Source organism: Macaca mulatta, chromosome 19, assembly GCF_049350105.2.
Source record: "Macaca mulatta isolate MMU2019108-1 chromosome 19, T2T-MMU8v2.0, whole genome shotgun sequence".
Taxonomy (NCBI): Eukaryota; Metazoa; Chordata; class Mammalia; order Primates; family Cercopithecidae; genus Macaca; species Macaca mulatta.
In genome coordinates, this window is record NC_133424.1 from 13,134,271 (window position 1) to 13,152,524 (window position 18,254).

At 46.2% G+C, this 18,254-nt stretch overlaps 1 protein-coding gene across 2 annotated transcripts in view; it reads right to left on the reverse strand.

Annotated features, from left to right (window-relative positions):
• Positions 1–1,928: 1,928 nt before the first annotated feature.
• Positions 1,929–18,254, reverse strand: part of ZNF490 (zinc finger protein 490) — a 33,736-nt gene continuing 17,410 nt past the window's right edge. The window contains exons 3-5 of one of the 2 annotated variants that reach the window (XM_002801083.4): positions 9,331–9,457; positions 8,759–8,819; positions 1,929–7,622 (exon numbers count right to left, since the gene is read on the reverse strand). In XM_002801083.4, coding sequence (XP_002801129.1) covers positions 6,383–7,622; positions 8,759–8,819; positions 9,331–9,457 — 1,428 coding nt within the window. In that variant the 3' untranslated portion in view covers positions 1,929–6,382. The remainder of the gene's footprint in view (positions 7,623–8,758; positions 8,820–9,330; positions 9,458–18,254) is intronic. The other variant, XM_015123028.3, reaches the window with a different exon arrangement.

Genomic DNA, 18,254 nt, shown 5'->3' on the forward strand with positions numbered 1-18,254 from the left:
CTGCAAGCTTCACTTCCCAGGTTCAAGTGATACTTCTGCCTCAGCCTCCTAAGTAGCTGGGATTACAGGTGTGAGCCACCACGCCCAGCCTTCTTTGTCACCTTTTTTTTTTGAGACCAAGTCTTACTCTGTCACTCAGGCTGGAGTGCAGTGGAGCCATCTCAGCTCACTGCAACCTCTGCCTCTCAGGTTCAAGAGATTCTACTGCCTCAGCCTCCCCAGTAGCTGGAATTACAGGCGTCCACCACTATGCCTGGCTAATTTTTGTATTTTTAGTAGAGATGGGGTTTCACCATAATGGCCAGGCTGGTCTCAAACTCCTCACCTGAGGTGATCTGTTCGCCTTGGCCTCCCAAAGTGGTGAGATTACAAGCATGAGCCACCGCCACCACGCCTGGCTCTTTCTCATTTTCAAATGACTGCTTTTTCAGGAATGACCACCAATGGGGCCCCAACATGCACAAGATAAAATCTCACCACCAGCCCCCACCACCAGACCTACAGGACAAGGCCAACACCTAGCATCAGTCCCAGCTTCATTCTACATAGAAAGGCAAACTGAAAACTCCTAGCCCCAGACCATTTTAAGGAGGACCCAAATCCGATACTCCTGCTCTTAAATGCCAAAGACATAGAAACTGGGCCAAGCGCAGTGGCTCAAGTCTGTAATCCCAGCACTTTGGGAGGCCGAGACGGGCGGATCACGAGGTCAGGAGATCGAGACCATCCTGGCTAACACGGTGAGACCCCGTCTCTGCTAAAAAATACAAAAAACTAGCCAGGCAAGGTGGCGGGCGCCTGTAGTCCCAGCTACTCGGGAGACTGAGGCAGGAGAATGGCATAAACCCGGGAGGCGGAGCTTGCAGTGAGCTGAGATCCGGCCACTGCACTCCAGCCTGGGCGACAGAGCAAGACTCCGTCTCAAAAAAAAAAAAAAAAAAGACATAGAAACTGCCATCTTTGGTTGGCTAAATCTGGAACAGAAGTTTGTTCGGCCTCAACAATGGAACACAGAGCAGCAACTAGCAGCAGCTCAAAGGAGCATGCTGGCCACCAGATAGCAGAGCAGGTTAGCACCTGAGAGAAAGGGAAGGCTGAAACATTGCGTGGTGACCAACATCTAGACATCCTGCTGACAGTGCCAGCTGTTATGGTTGCCTGAAAAGGTGTGCTTTTTTTTTTTGAGACGGAGTGTCACTCTGTCGCCCAGGCTGGAGTGCAGTGGCCGCATCTCAGCTCACTGCAAGCTCCACCTCCCGGGTCTACGCCATTCTCCTGCCTCAGCCTCCCGAGTAGCTGGGACTACAGGCGCCCACCACCTCACCCGGCTAGTTTTTTTTGTATTTTTTAGTAGAGACGGGGTTTCACCATATTAGCCAGGCTGGTCTCGATCTCCTGACCTTGTGATCCGCCCGTCTCGGCCTCCCAAAGTGCTGGGATTACAGGCTTGAGCCACCGCGCCCGGCCAAAGGTGTGCTTTGGATGTTGACACTGATGGCTATGTGGTGCACATACACACCGAGAATATGAAAAGGCTTATTACAAAAATGAGGTCTCAGGGAGAACAATGCAGGGCTCTCAAGCAAATGTGACATGGTGTGAGAGCAAGGAAGATGGCATTCCTGTCCCTTATGAGTACTGATACAAAAATCTTGAAATAAATGTCAGCGAAGTATATAAAGCAATATATTCAAAGCATTATGCAATATAACCAAGTGAGATTTATCCCTGGAATGTAAGCATGGTTCACCAAATGGAAACTGATCAGTGGAATACACCACATTAGGAAATGATGGAAAAATGACAGTCTTGATCAATGCAGAAAAGCATCTGACATAATACCCATTTATGATTAAAAACCCACAATAAACTAGGAATAGAATTTACTCAGCTTGCTACAAAGCATATATGAAAAACTCAACAAAATCTTTGATGGTGAAAAACCGTATTTTTAATATCTAACATCAGAAACAAGGATGTTTGCTCTCACCAGCTCCATTCAATGTTAAGGGGGGGTGTTCCCAGGGAAATCAGGCAAGAAAATACAAGCATTCCAGCCGGGCCTGGTGGCTCAAGCCTGTAATCCCAGCATTTTGGGAGGCCGAGGTGAGCAGATCACAAGGTCAGGAGATTGAGACCATCCTGGCCAACATGGTGAAACCTCATCTCTACTAAAAATAAAAAAACTAGCTGAGTGTGGTGGCACACGCCTGTAATCCCAGCTACTCAGGAGGCTGAAACAGGAGAATTGCTTGAACCTGGGAGGCGGAGATTGCAGTGAGCTGAGATCATGCCACTGCAGTCCAGCTTGGTGACAGAGTGAGACTCCGTCTCAAACAACTAACCAACAAACAACCCCCCCTCCAAAAAAAACCCAGCCAGGTGCAGTGGCTCACACCTGTAATCCCAGCACTTTGGGAGACTGAGGCGGATGGATCACAAGTTCAGGAGATTGAGACCATCCTGGCCAATATGGTGAAACCCCATCTCTACTAAAAATACAAAAAAATTTAGCTGGGTGTGGTGGCACACACTTATAGTCCCAGCTACTTGGGACGCTGAGGCAGGAGAATCGCTTGAACCCGAGAAGTGGAGGTTGCAGTGAGCCAATATCACGCAACTGCACTCCAGCCTGGCAACAGATTCCATCTCAAAAAAGAAAAAAAAAAAAAAAGCATTCCATATTTGAAAATATATATATACACACAGCCCTCTGGACAAATATACAAAAACCACACACTTTGTCACTGTACATACAGGTGGACAAACACAAACTCACAAACCCACAGATGTAACAGCCCAGATACTAAAAGATGCTCCCAGACAGAAGGACCCCAGATGTTCTGATCTCTTCTCCAGGTTTCTCTGGCTCCTCAGGAATAACCACCACAGTGCCATATATATTCTTGCTTGCTTTCTTGTCTTCCAGAATGTCAGGATCAAGGGGACAGAGATATTAGCACAGCTTTGTTAACTATACCTATTAGAGAGTGTTACACAGAGGAAAATATTTACTGAATATTAGGACTCACACAGACACATACACAAATGGATTTTACACAAACGTCATCACAGACCCACATATACTTGTCCTTCAAAAAGTGAATGTTCTCACTCCCATTCCATGTAGCAGAGATACCCCTTAGCTCCCCAACACCTATCACAAAAGATGGCTCCTTGAGCCCATTCTGACAGTGAAGGAATCTCAAACTTTCCGACCTCCCACAGTACAATAATCATGTCTCTACAAAAGCAGAACATGACAGCCCAAGAATGCGAAAATAAGGACCTGAAATGGGTTGAGTAATAATGTTCCAACCCCTCAAACTACCATAAATGTTCCTGGTGAAAGAAGCAAAGGTGTGTATCTCCTGGTTCAGCCACTGGGTCCTCCACTGCATCTCCACGGTAGCCATCACTTCCACTGAGGCCTCAGCTGCCAGCAAACCTTGCTCCAGTCAGCCTCTGGACCCTAGTATCTTCACCGTGGTGTTGGATGCTGCCACCTGACCCATCCCTGCTGTTGGAGGAGGGTGGAGGCCAGAGGCCTAGAGAATTCCGACTACAGGTCTCCAAGCGACAGAAAGATCACTTCTGGGACCCAGGGAGACCGTAAGTTGTTATGAGGGTAGATGGTGACCTGGTTTCCCTCAATGCTGCCACCTCCCTTCTAGAACACACTGACTTGCTCTCTAAGAAAAGGGTGGACTGACCCCAACAAAGGACAGACCCGACACCTATCATGCCTGTGCAATTCAGAAAAGGGAGAATTCGGTGGCTCCAGCAAGCAGTTTATTGGGAGTTGAGTTCACCTTGCCATATGATGTGAAGCAAGGTAGTTCCATGGCTTGTGAACCCTGACGCCAGCGCCTCCCATACACAACAGAGCTGGAGCTCTGCAGCGTGCGTCCTTTTCCAAAAACAGCCAGGTGCTACTCTTAGTGGGAGGCTAGGAAACCAGTCCTGGAGCAGGATGCACATGACATGCACTGACATGAGAAGGCCGGAGCACCATCCGTGCATATGCTGCGGAATATCTCAGGATAGAACGTGCCAGAAAATGGGGAAAGCAAGTTAGGGGAGGTAAGCAGTTTGAGTGTCCTACAGCTAAGACATGGCAGAGTGTGTCTCTGTGACTCCACTAGCAGTTTTGAGATTATTCTGACTGTGGTGGTTGATACAGGGCTGGTAACTGCAGGAGAGTGCATGCTGTGTGGTCAAGGGGCATGTGTCCCATGACACAGGTTCTGCTTCTTCAGCCCTCTCACCTCAGAGCCACCTGGGGTTGCCACAGAGAAATTTACATGTGAATTTCTAAACATGTTTCCCAGTAAGTATCCAAAGTGTAGGTTTGAGATGGGAAATGGAGCTGGAGATGACCTCAAAACAGCCCTGGAATAATGCGATGCTGACAATGCCTGTGAATTAGGATGTCCATAGGCATATCCCACTTGAGGAGAACTGTCAGGTTAGAAGCACAGCACTCCTACAGTCTGACCCAAGAACACTGATGGAAACTTAAAGGCAGATTCTGGGAGTCTTCTCACTTCTATCCAGTCATGTGTGTGAGCTGAGGGCAGCCACTGCCCTAGAGGGTGTTTCCTAACTTCTGACTGGATGCCACAAAAGGCCTGCTGGGACCCAAGTCCTTCTTCCCCATTCCTTTAATTCTTCCTACGAAGAATCTCGACAATGGCTGCACGTGTAATTGAAGATGTTCCCATATTGCTTACATTAAAGAAGGCTGCTCTCCAGCGTGGGTGGTTTCATGGTTTTAAAATGAACTGGGGGCCAGGTGCGGTGGCTCATGCCTGTAATCCCAGCACTTTGGGAGGCCAAGGTGGGTGGATTACCTGAGGTCAGGAGTTCAAGGCCAGCCTGGCCAACACGGTAAAATCCCATCTTTACTAAAAATATAAAAATTCATTGGGCGTGGTGGCATGTGCCTGTAATCCCAGCTACTGGGGGGGCCTGAGGCAGGAAGAGTGTTTTGACTTGGGAGGCAGAGGTTGCAGTGAGCTGAAATCATGCCACTGCACTCCAGCCTGGGCAACAGAGTGAGACTCCATCTCAAAAGAAAAAAAAAAAAAGTAAAATGAACTGGGGCTGCGCGTGGTGGCTCACACCTGTAATCCCAACACTTTGGGAGGCCAAGGTGGATGGATCATTTGAGGTCAAGAGTTTAAGATCAGCCTGGTCAACATGGTGAAACACTGTCTCTACTAAAAATATAAAAATTAGCTGGGCATGGTGGTGGGCACCTGTAATCCCAGCTACTTGGAAGGCTGAGGCAGAAGAATTGCTTGAACCCAAGAGGCAAAGGTTGCAGTGAGCCAGGATCACACCACTGCACTCCAGCCTGGGGTGACAGAGTGAGACTCCATCTCAAAAAACAGACAAAAAAAGGCTGGGAGCTGTGGCTCACACCTATAATCACAGCACTTTGGGAGGCCAAGGCGGGCAGATCACCTGAAGTTGGGGGTTCGAAACCAGCCTGACCAACATGGAGAAACCCCACATCTACTAAAATCACAAAATTAGACAGGCGTGGTGACGCATGCCTGTAATCCCAGCTTCTCAGGAGGCTGAGGCAGGAGAATCACTTGAACCCGGGGACAGAGGTTGCAGTGAGCTGAGATCACGCCACTGCACTCCAGCCTGGGCAACAAGAGCAAAACTCCATCTCAAAAAAAAAAAAAAAACCACAAAAGATGGGATGGATAAAGAATTCTCCTCGGGGCCGGGCGCGGTGGCTCAAGCCTGTAATCCCAGCACTTTGGGAGGCCGAGATGGGCGGATCACAAGGTCAGGAGATCGAGACCATCCTGGCTAACACGGTGAAACCCCGTCTCTACTAAAAAAAAAAAATACAAAAAACTAGCCGGGCGAGGTGGCGGGCACCTATAGTCCCAGCTACTCGGGAGGCTGAGGCAGGAGAATGGCGTAAACCCGGGAGGCGGAGCTTGCAGTGAGCTGAGATCCGGCCACTGCACTCCAGCCTGGGCGACAGAGCAAGACTCCGTCTCAAAAAAAAAAAAAAAAAAAAAAAAAAAAGATTTCTCCTTACAGTTTCTCTCAGTATATATTCTCAGGTGTCTTTAAAAGATTCTGTGAAGTGAAGGCTTTCCCACACTCCTTACATTCATATGGTTTCTGTCCACGGAGTCCATTCGCATATTTGCAATCCTACAGGAGAGTGGAAGTGCCTCCCATATTTGTCAAATATTTAATTGCCGCATGAGTCATGTCTTCAAAGTGAATTAGGACAACTGAAGGCTTAATCACACCGTTTACATTCCTTGAATTTCTCTCCAGCATAAGTACTCTCATATATCCAAAAGGAACTAATACAGCTGACATCATTGCCACACTGTTTACTTTCTTAGGGCTTCTGTCTAGTATGAGTCCTTTCGTGCACGTGCAGAGACTTTGAGTAACTGAAGGCTTTACCACATTGTCTACATTGAAAGGGTCTTTCTCCAGTATGAATTCTTTTGTGTACTTTCAGGGAATTTAAACAAGTGAAAGCTTTGCCACACTGCTTACACTCACATGGTTTCACTCCAGTGTGACTTCTTTCGTGCCTTCGAAGGTGACTGAAGTAAATGAAGACCCGACCACACTGTTTGCATTCATAGGGTTTCTCTCTAGTATGGGTTCTTTCATGGATTCGAAAGTGAGTGGAATAAAGAAAGGCTTTACCACATTCTTTACATTCGTAAGTTTTCTCGCCAGTGTGAACTCTTTCGTGCAATTGAAGGTAACTTGAAGAATTGAAGGCTTTACCACATTGTTTACACTCATAGGGTTTTTCTCCAAAATGAGTTCTTTCGTGCACTTGACAGGAACTAGACGACTTGAAGGCTTCCCCACATTTCTTACATGTATAAGGTTGAACTCCGGTGTGGGTTTTCACATGTTTTCGAAGGCTTGAGTGAGAAAAGAAGGCTCTCCCACATTCCCTACATGCAAAAGGTTTCTCTCCAGTATGAGTTTTCTCATGACTCCGTAAGTACGTGGGACAACTGAAGGCTTTCCCACACTGCTTACATTCATAAGGTTTCTCTCCGGTGTGAGTCCTTTCGTGGGTTAGAAAAGGCTGGTAATAGATAAAGGCTTTTCCACACTGTTTACATTTGTAGGGTTTCTCTCCAGTGTGATTTTTTTCATGGCGCCGAAGAGCGGTAAGATATCTGAACGCCTTCCCACATTCCTTACATTCATAGGGTGTCTCTCCAGTATGAATTCTTATATGGTTTCGAAAGGAAAAGAGAAATGCGAAGGCCTTGCCACATTCTTTACATTCGTATGGTTTCTCTCCAGTATGAATTCTTTCATGGGTTCGGATACTGGAGCTGCGAGTGAAGGTTTTCCCACATTCTTTGCATTTATGTGGCTTCTCTCCATATTCGTGATACTCATTTGGTTTCTGTTCCATGTGAGACCGCATGTGTCTATTAAGGGAGACCTGATGCATGAAGACTTCCCCACACACACTGCAGTCACATGGTTTTAATCCAGTAGGAGTTTCCAGGTTCGTATGAAGATCAGGAATCGGGCTACTGCTTTTTCCACACGGACGATCCTCTTTATTTTCACAGAGTGTTTCAACCATAGGACTGCTGTAGAAAATGAGTACCATATTATTAATAGTTTTGTACTAATGATCTTATATTTATTAGCAAGTACCAGAATTACATTTTAAATATTTTCAGAGAAACTCTGTTATCTTCCCTGTCTAAATTGTTTGAAAGCTAATATACTCAATACTCTAGAATAGGCGGTGACCATAGCTATTATCAAAATAGTCAAGAATTTTTTTTTTTTTTTTTGAGACAGAGTCTCGCTCTGTCGCCCAGGCTGGAGTGCAGTGGTGCGATCTTGGCTCACTGCAAGCTCTGCCTCCCAGGTTCACACCATCCTGCCTCACCCTCCCGAGTAGCTGGGACTACAGGCACCCATCACCACACCCAACTAATTTTTTTGTTTTTTTTAGTAGAGATGGGGTTTCACCATGTTAGCCAGGCTGGTCTCGATCTCCCGACCTCGTGATCCGCCTGCCTCAGCCTCCCAAAGTGCTGGGATTACAGGCGTGAGCCACTGCACCTGGCCTATTTTTTTTTTTTTTAAAAAAAGATGGAGTTTTGCTCTTGCTGCCCAGGCTGGAGTGCAATGGTGTGATCTCAGCTCACCGTGACGTCCGCCTCCTGGGTTAAAGTGATTCTCCTGCCTTAGCCTCCCAAGTAGCTGGGATTACAGGCATGTACCACCACACCCCGCTAATTTTGTATTTTTTTTTAAGTAGAGACAGGGTTTCTCCATGTTGGTCAGGCTGGTCTTGAACTCCTGACCTCAGGTGTTCCACCCGCCTCGGCCTCCCAAAGTGCTGGGATTACATGCATGAGACACCATGTCCGGCCAGGATTTTTACATACTGTTTCATAGTGATTTCTTTTCACACCCTGAACATCTATGACTTTTTTTTTTTTCTGTAGAGACAGGTTTTCTCTATGTTGACCAGGCTGATGTTGAACTCCTGGCATCAAGCAATTCTCCAGCCTTCACCTCCCAAAGGCTGGGATTAGAGGTATTAGGTACCTTGCCCAGCCCATGACAGTTTCAATGAAACGTCTTCAGTAAAAATGTTCTAAGAACGAATAAACTTGAAACTGTGCTTATTGTTTTGCTTGCTTGGCTTTTGAAATTTATGAAACAGTAAGATTTTCTCAGGGGCTAATTACTCATGAATGCAACTCACCTTGGTTTTCTTCCTTGGTTTTTGGGGTCATCTTCAACATCTTGGTCTTTCCATTTTTCCCCTAAAATACAAGCCCAGAGAACCCACTAGAAATTATTAGAAATTAAAGAAAATTATAACACTCTAAGATCCATGATTAGCTATGACCGTGTCTGGTTTACTTACTAAAGTATTCTCTACCCACATTTTTTTTTTCTTTTGAGACAGAATCTTGCTCTGTTGCCCAGGCTGGAGTGCAATGGTGCAGTCTCAGCTCACTGCAACCTCTGCCTCCCGGGTTCAAGCAATTCTTTTGCCTCAACCTGCTGAGTAGCCAGAATTACAGGCACCTGCCACCACGCCTGGCTAATTTTTTATACTTTTAGTAGAGACAGGGTTTCACCATGTTGGTCAGGCTGGTCTCAGACTCCTGACCTCATAATCTGCCCACCTTGGCCTCCCAAAGAGCTGGGATTACAGGTGCGAGCCACCGTGCCCAGCCCTTTCCCACATTTTAAATTTTGGAACACAGTTGTTGTGCAAGAAACACTTGTTCTCTCCTTAATTAAGTAGAGAAATTATGTCACCCTTACCTATGCAGGCCAGGTTCTTGAAGGTTGCCCGCATCACATCTCTGTAGATATTCCTCTGGCCAGGATCCAGCAAAGCCCACTCCTCCAGGGTGAAGTTCACAGCCACATCCTCAAGGGAGATGGAGTCCTAAAACATCCCCCATGTGTATAGGAGGAGGGGTGAGATTGGCAGTAGTGAGGATCCATTCTCAGAATTCCTGAGAAATTCCATATAATCCTGTAGTCTCGGTTCAGTGGTATGACTTTGTTGTCAGAACTCTCTTTCCACACTCACACTTCCTCATAAATTTAACACTATCATGAACATACAAAAATTATTTCTATATTTTAACTGTGATCACTTGAAGCCTTTTTTTTTTTTTTTTTGAGACGGAGTCTCGCTCTGTCGCCCAGGCTGGAGTGCAGTGGCACGATCTCGGCTCACTGCAAGCTCCGCCTCCTGAGTAGCTGGAACTACAGGCGCCTGCCACCTCGCCTGGCTAGTTTTTTGTATTTTTTAGTAGAGACGGGGTTTCACCGTGTTAGCCAGGATGGTCTCGATCTCCTGACCTCGTGATCCGCCCGTCTCGGCCTCCCAAAGTGCTGGAATTACAGGCTTGAGCCACTGCGCTCGGCCATTTTTTTTTTTTTTTTTTTGAGACAGAGTCTCACTCTGTCACCCAGGCTGGAGTACAGTGGCCGGATCCCAGCTCACTGCAAGCTCTGTCTCCCAGGTTTATGCCATTCTCCTGCCTCAGCCTCCCGAGTAGCTGGGACTACAGGCGCCCGCCACCTCGCCCGGCTAGTTTTTTGTATTTTTAGTAGAGACGGGGTTTCACCGTGTTAGCCAGGATGGTCTCGATCTCCTGACCTCATGATCCGCCCATCTCGGCCTCCCAAAGTGCTGGGATTACAGGCTTGAGCCACCGCGCCCGGCCTATTTTTTTTTTTTTTTTGAGATGGAGTCTCGCTTTCGCTCAGGCTGGAGTGCAGTGGCGCAATCTCACTGCAACCTCTGCCTCCTGGGTTCAAGTGATTATCCTGTCCCAGCCTCCCGAGTAGCTGGGACTACAGGGGTGTGCCATCATGCCCGGCTAGTATTTTGTATTTTTAGTAGAGATGGGGTTTCACCATGTTAACCAGGATGGTCTTGATCTCCTGACCTCTTGATTCGCCCCCTCAGCCTCCTAAAGTTCTGGGATTACAGGCATGAGCCACCACGCCCGGCCACCTTATTGTTCTTTAAATGCAGACCCAAGACCACCTTAGAGATATGAGAAAAATGCTATACAAATGAAACAAATTGTAAGATCATCAATTCCTTGTGAGAAAAACTCTTTCATTTTCTACCTTATTACACACCATATCACTCAACATTTCATGAAACTTGGTGTCAAATCTGGATGAGATTTTTGTAAATGAATACACCCTTTAGACTATAAGTTGCACATCTCCCATTGAGGATTAAAAACTGTATACTTTTTTCTTTTTTTTTAATTAACTTTTTTTTTTTTTTTTTTTTTTGAGACGGAGTCTCGCTCTGCCGCCCAGGCTGGAGTGCAGTGGCCGGATCTCAGCTCACTGCAAGCTCCGCCTCCCGGGTTCACGCCATTCTCCTGCCTCAGCCTCCCAAGTAGCTGGGACTACAGGCGCCCGCCACCGCGCCCGGCTAGTTTTTTTGTATTTTTTAGTAGAGACGGGGTTTCACCGTGTTAGCCAGGATGGTCTCGATCTCCTGACCTCGTGATCCGCCCGTCTCGGCCTCCCAAAGTGCTGGGATTACAGGCTTGAGCCACCGCGCCCGGCCTTTTTATTTTTTTTTAGACAGAGTCTCGCTCTGTAGCCCAGGCTGGAGTGCAGTGGCACGATCTCGGCTCACTGCAAGCTCCGCCTCCCGGGTTCACGCCATTCTGCTGCCTCAGCCTCCCGAGTAGCTGGGACTATAGGCGACCGCCACCACGCCTGGCTAATTTTTGTATTTTTAGCAGAGATGGGGTTTCACCCTGTTAGCCAGGCTGGTCTTGATCTCCTGACCTCGTGATCCGCCTCCTCGGCCTCCCAAAGTGCTAAGATTACAGGCTTGAGCCACCGCGCCCGGCCATTTTTATTTTTCATAAACAACATGAGACATCAGGAAGTCTGTGGAAAGCCAGAAGTCACTGGCCATGTTGCCCTGAAGGACCCCAGGCCATTAGAACCATGCAAATCCAGCTGGCTGAATGAAAATATTCTTTTGGGCCGGGCGCGGTGGCTCAAGCCTGTAATCCCAGCACTTTGGGAGGCCGAGGTAGGTGGATCACGAGGTCAGGAGATCGAGACTATCCTGGCTAACATGGTGAAACCCCGTCTCTACTAAAAATACAAAAAACTAGCCGGGCGTGGTGGCAGGCGCCTGTAGTCTCAGCTACTTGGGAGGCTGAGGCGGGAGAATGGCGTGAACCCGGGAGGCAGAGCTTGCAGTGAGCCGAGATCAGGCCACTGCACTCCAGCCTGGGAGACACAGGGAGACTCCGTCTCAAAAAAAAAAAAAAAAAAAAAAAAGAAAATATTCTTTTGTAGAAGTATTAATTTCAACGTGTTTGTGTAACATTTGTCATACGTTCAGTTTTTCCTTTCTGTCTCATTTCATGGGTCTAGGAGGTTATTGGAAAGAAAGCACGGCAACTGGGACCTCTATAAAACCACTGTACTCATGAAAGGGTTTATTACTCACATGCTTGAGATCTCAGGCAAAGCTGTGTAGGCTTTCAAGCACTTGTGAAATGGCTTCAGAGAGCAAGAAAAGGAGCCTGGCTGGGGATTTTTACTGACATTAGGGAGTGGGCTAGTGTGAGTTCAAGCATACAAGTAGAGGCTGATGTGAATTGGCTCTGTCACCAGCACCAAATGAGGGTGACCCAGGCGTTCTTCCTACCACATCTATATGTGGGGTACACAGTGGAAACTGAGGAATGAGGTTTTAAAGCTGTGAGCAGTCAAAGGCCGGGCGGGACGGCTCACGCCTGTAATCCCGGCACTTTGGGAGGCAGAGGCGGGCGGATCACTTGACATCAGGAGTCCAAACACTACACCTCCAGCCCTTTTTCTCTCTCCCGACTTTGGGGGCTAGGGCTAAAGGACGATCAAGACTGGGTGTCTTTCTGGACATCAATCCCCACCCTGAAGTTAGGTAGGCGTTCCAGTAGTCATTTATTTACAACAAAAGAGGCTCCTATTACCCTTATCACTCATGAAATTCCAAGAGATTTAGGAACTCTGTACTAGGAACCACACACAAAAGACCAAATGTCTTTTTTATCATAAAACACCATGGCTCAGGGGCACAGGCTCACCAGAAGACAGATGATTCATAGGATTATATCATGTTTCCACTCCAGTCACTGGTAACAGTGTGTCATTAGAGTTTTGTTTTTTAGTTTGAGTCCCAGTCTCACTCTGTCACCCAGGCTGGAGTGCAGTGGCGCAATCTTGGTTCACTGCAACGTCTGCCTTCGGTGTTCAAGCAGTTCTCCTGCCTCAGCCAACCGAGTAGCTGGGATTACAGGCATGCACAACCACACCCAGCTAATTTTTGTATTTTTAGTAGAGACAAGGTGTTTCTTCTGTTGGCCAGGCTGGTCTCAAACTCCTACCTCAAGTAATCCGCCCACCTCGGCCTCCCAAAGTGCTAGGATTACACCACTCCTGGCCTGGGTTTTTATTTTAAAACAGTAGACCAGGCTGGGTGTGGTGGCTCACGCCTGTAATCCCAGCACTTTGGGAGGCGGGAGGCAGGCAGATCACTTGAGGTCAGGAGTTTGAGACCAGCCTAGCCAACATAGCAAAACTCCATCTCTACTAAAAATACACAAATTCACCGGGTGTGGTGGGCACCTGTAATCCCAGCTACTTGGGAAGCTGAGGGAGGAGAATCACTTAAACCCGGGAGGCAGAGGTTGCAATGAGCCAATATTGCGTCCCTGAACTCCAGCCTAGGTGACAGAGCGAGACTCCATCTCAAAAAATAAAATAAAATTTAAAATAAAACAGTAGAATACAATGAAACAATATTTTACTATTTCTTTCTGCATGTTTCACAATTAAATATCTAGAGAACCCCAAAAATGACAGAACACAGAAAACCAGGGACAACAACAACAAAGGCAATTTTATCTATTGACACCTACAGCTACTGAAAATAGTAAACACAGCCTCAAATCAACAGGATAAACCTAAACCCTCACATTTAAAGCCTGTTTACCTCAGTTCCTTTTCAACACCATGCCCAGATTTCAACAGACATTACAAGATATATTAAAAGACGTAGACGGTTTGAAAGACAGTGCAGGCACCAGAACCAGACTGAGATATAAAAGAGATGCTGGAATTATCAGACCAGAAATTTCTTTCTTTTCTTTTTCATTTTTCCTTTTTTTACTCTGTTGCCTAGGCTGGATTGCAGTGACACAATCTCAGCTCACTGATACTGTCATAGTGGATAAAAGAGAGTACCTGGCCAGGTGTGGCTCGTGCCCGTAATCCCAGCACTTTGGAAGGCTGAGGCAGGAGGACCTCTTGAGGTCAGGAGTTTGAGACCAGCCTGACCAAAATGGAGAAACCCCGTCTCTACTAAAAATACAAAATTAGCCAGGCGTGGTGGCACATGCCTGTAATCCCAGCTACTCACGAGACAGGAGAATCACTTGAACTCGGGAGGCAGAGGTTGCAATGAGGTGAGATCATGCCATTGCTCTCCAGCCTGGGCAACAAGAGTAAAACTCCATCTCAAAAAAAAGAAAAGAAAAAAAAAAAAGAAGCTGGGCGCGGTGGCTCAAGCCTGTAATCCCAGCACTTTGGGAGGCTGAGATGGGCGGATCACAAGGTCAGGAGATCGAGACCATCCTGGCTAACACGGTGAAACCCCGTCTCTACTAAAAAATACAAAAAGCTAGCCGGGCGAGGTGGCGGGCGCCTGTAGTCCCAGCTACTCGGGAGGCTGAGGCAGGAGAATGGCGTGAACCCGGGAGGCGGAGCTTGCAGTGAGCTGAGATCCGGCCACTGCACTCCAGCCCGGGTGACAGAGCGAGACTCCGTCTCAAAAAAAAAAAAAAAGAAAAAAGAAAAAAGAAAAAAGAATACCTACTATATGTTGTCTGCAAGAAATCCACTTTTTTTTTTTTTTTTTAACTTTCTTTTGTTTTTTAGAGACAGGGTCATGCTCTGTCACCCAGGCTGGAGTGCAGTTGTGGGATGACAGATAACTGTAACCTCAAACTCCTGGGCTCAAAGGATTCTCTCACCTCAGCCTCTGAGTAGCTGGAACCACAGGTGTGCACTACCATCCCTGGATAATTTTGTTGTTTCTTTTTATAGAGATGAGGTCTCACTATGTTGCCCAGGCTTGTCTCAAACTCCTGGCCTCAAGCAATCATCCTGCCTCAGCCTCCCAAAGCGCTGGGACTGCAGGTGCGAGCCACCATGCCTAGGCCAACAAATCCACTTTAAATATATCACAGATACATTAAAAATAAACGAATAGAGAAAGATATACCATGCTAACACTAATTATTATTATTATTATTTTGAGACAGAGTCTCACTCTGTTGCCCAGGCTGGAGTGCAGTGGTGCAATCTTAGCTGCAACCTCCACCTCCTGGGTTCAAGTGATTCTCCTGCCTCAGTCCCCTGTGTATCTGGGATTACAGGCAGGCACCACCACGCCCGGCTAATTTTTTTTTCTTTTTGAGACGAGGTTTCACTCTTGTCGCCCAGGCTGGAGTGCAATGGCGCAATCTCAGCTCACTACAATCTCCACCTCGCAGGTTCAAGCGATTCTCCTGCCTCAGCCTCCTGAGTAGCTGGGACTGCAGGTGCCTGCCACCATACCCAGCTAATTTTTTGTATTTTTAGTAGAGACAGGGTTTCACCATGTTGGCCAGGCTGGTCTCAAACTCCTGACTTCAGGCGATCCGCCTGCCTCGGCCCCCCAAAGTGCTGGGATTCAAGCATGAGCCACCGTGCCTGGTCAATTTTTGTATTTTTAGTAGAGACGGGGTGTCACCATGTTGGTTAGGCTGGTCTTAAACTCCTGACCTCGTGATGTGCTCGCCTTGGCCTCCCAAAGTGCTGGGATTACAAACGTGAACCACCACACCTGGTCAACACTAATTTTTAAAAAGCTGGCATAGCCTTATTAATTTCAGAAAAAGCTGACTTCATAGCATGAAAATATCAGTGATAGAAGGTCATTACATACTGACGAAAGGATCAATTCACCAAGAAGACAAGGCAACCCTTACTGTGTATGTACATAAACCACAGAGTGGCAAAATACATGAGGGGAAAACTAATGCAACTGCAGGAAAAAACACAGGAACGCACCGGTACAGCTGTATACTTCAACAACCCCCATCGTTCATTTAGAGATCCAGCAGGCAGAAATCAGGAAGGACATAACTAAATTGAACAGCACCAGCAAAACAACTGGACTTAATTGAAAACCAGAATAATTCATTAACAGCAGAATATACATTCTTCTCAAGTTCACATGGAATATTCACCAAGATACCTCACATTCTGGTAAATAAAATACTTCCTAGCAAATTTAAAAGACTAGAGAATACAGGCCGGGCGCGGTGGCTCACGTCTGTAATCCCAGCACTTTGGGAGGCCGAGGCGGGCGGATCACGACGTCAGGAGATCGAGACCATCCTGGCTAGCACGGTGAAACCCTGTCTGTACTAAAAATACAAAAAACTAGCCAGACGTGGTGGCGGGCGCCTGTTGTCCCAGCTACTCGGGAGGCTGAGGCAGGAGAATGGCGTGAACCCGGGAGTCGGAGCCTTGCAGTGAGATGAGATTGCACCACTGCACTCCAGCCTGGGTGACAGAGCAAGACTCCGTCCCCAAAAAAAGAAAAAAAAAAAAAAAAAGAGAATGTTCTCAGATTCAGAATTACTAACAGAAAGATAGCTTGAAAACCCACAAATATTTGGAGATTAAATACTGAACTTCTAAACAATGCATGGATAAGTCTCAAGAGATATTAAAAATTATTTTGAATTAAATAAAAATAGAACGTATCAAAACATGTAAAATGCAGCAAAAGGAGTGCCTGGCTGCAATTTATACTATTAAACACATATACCACCAAAGAATGATCTGTAATCAATAATCTCAGTATCTAACTTAAAAAACTAAAAACAGGCCAGGCATGGTGGCTCACACCTATAATCCCAGTGCTTTGGGAGGCTAAGTCAGGCAGATCACCTGAGGTCAGGACTTTGAGACCAGGCTGGCCAACATGGCGAAACCTCATCTCTACAAATACAAATAACAAAAATACCCTCTAATGTACTCTAAAATACAAAAATTAGCCAGGCCTGGTGGTGCATGACTATAGTCCAGCTACTTGGGAGGCTGAGGTAGGAGAAATCGCTTGAACCTGAGAGGCTGATGTTGCAATGAGCCGAGATCACGCCACTGCACTCCAGCCTGAGTGACAGAGCGAGACTCCATCCCCGCCGCCCCCCAAAACCCAGTCTTGTGCTGGGAAAGACCATGTTAAGAAAATGAAAAGACAAGCTACAGACAGAGAGAAATTCTTTGCAAAACACCTATCTGATAAAGGACTGGTATTGAAACTACTAAAAGAACTATTAAAACTCAGTAACAGGAAGACAATCCAATTAAAAATGGGCAAAAGATATGAACATATACATCACCAAAGAAGAATTAGAGATGGTAAACAAGTACATGAAAACATGCTCAATATCACATGGCATTAGGGAGTCAATAAAACTAAGATAAATAAAACTGAGTAAGATATTACCATACTCACTAAATGGCTAAATTTTAAAACACTGGAAACACCAAATGATGGTGAAGATGGAGAACAATAGGTATCATCATTATTTGCTGTTGGCAATGGAAAATGGTACTCCCACTTTGAAAAGCAGACAGTTAAAAAACAAAACACACTCTTAAATTGTAATCTAGTCATCATGCTCCTAGGTATTTACTCAAATGAGCTGAAAACTTACGTTCATGCCACAACCTGCACATGAAGGCTTATACCTTCATTCAAAACCTTGCAACCCTTAGAGTGAACCAAGGTATCTCTCAACAGACATATGGATAAACCATCTGGTTCACCCATAGAATGATAAAAAGAAATCAGGTATCGGCTGGGCGTGGTGGCTCACGCCTGTAATCCCAGCACTTTGGGAGGCCAAGGAGCGTGGATCATGAGGTCAGGAGATCTCGACTATCCTGGCCAACATGGTGAAACCCCGTTTCTACTGAAAATACGAAAATTAGCTGAGTGTGGTGGCACTTGCCTGTAATCTCAGCTATTCAGGAGGCTGAGGCAGGAGAATCAGGTATCAAGCCATGAAATGACATGGAGGCTAGGTATGGTGGCTCCCACCTGTAGTACCAGCTACTCAGGGGACTGAGGCAGGAGGATCACTTGAGTCCGGGAGTTCAAGACCAGCATGGGTGATGTGACAAGACCCTATCTCAACAAAAAAGAAAAGACATGGAGGAACCTTGACTTGAAAATAAGTGAAAGAAGCCAATCTAAATGGTTATATACTATGTAGTTTCAAAGATGACATTCAGGAAAAGACAAAATTATGACAGAGTAAAAAGGCTTTTGATTGTCAAGAATTTGGAAAGAGAGAGGGATTAATGAATAGGGGAAGCACAGGAGATATTTAGGTGAGGGAAAGCATCCTACATGATGCAGGTATGATGAATAGCAGTTATTATACATTTGCCAAAACCCATAGATTGTATAACAGAGTCAGCTCTAACGTAAACTGTGGACTTCGAGGCATCAATATTGGTACATCAATTATAACAGATATATTAAAGTAATACAAAATATAAAAAGGATAAACTATGTGGAGGCAGAGGGATCAAGTGGGAACACTATACTTTCTCATAAATTTTTCTTTAAGTCT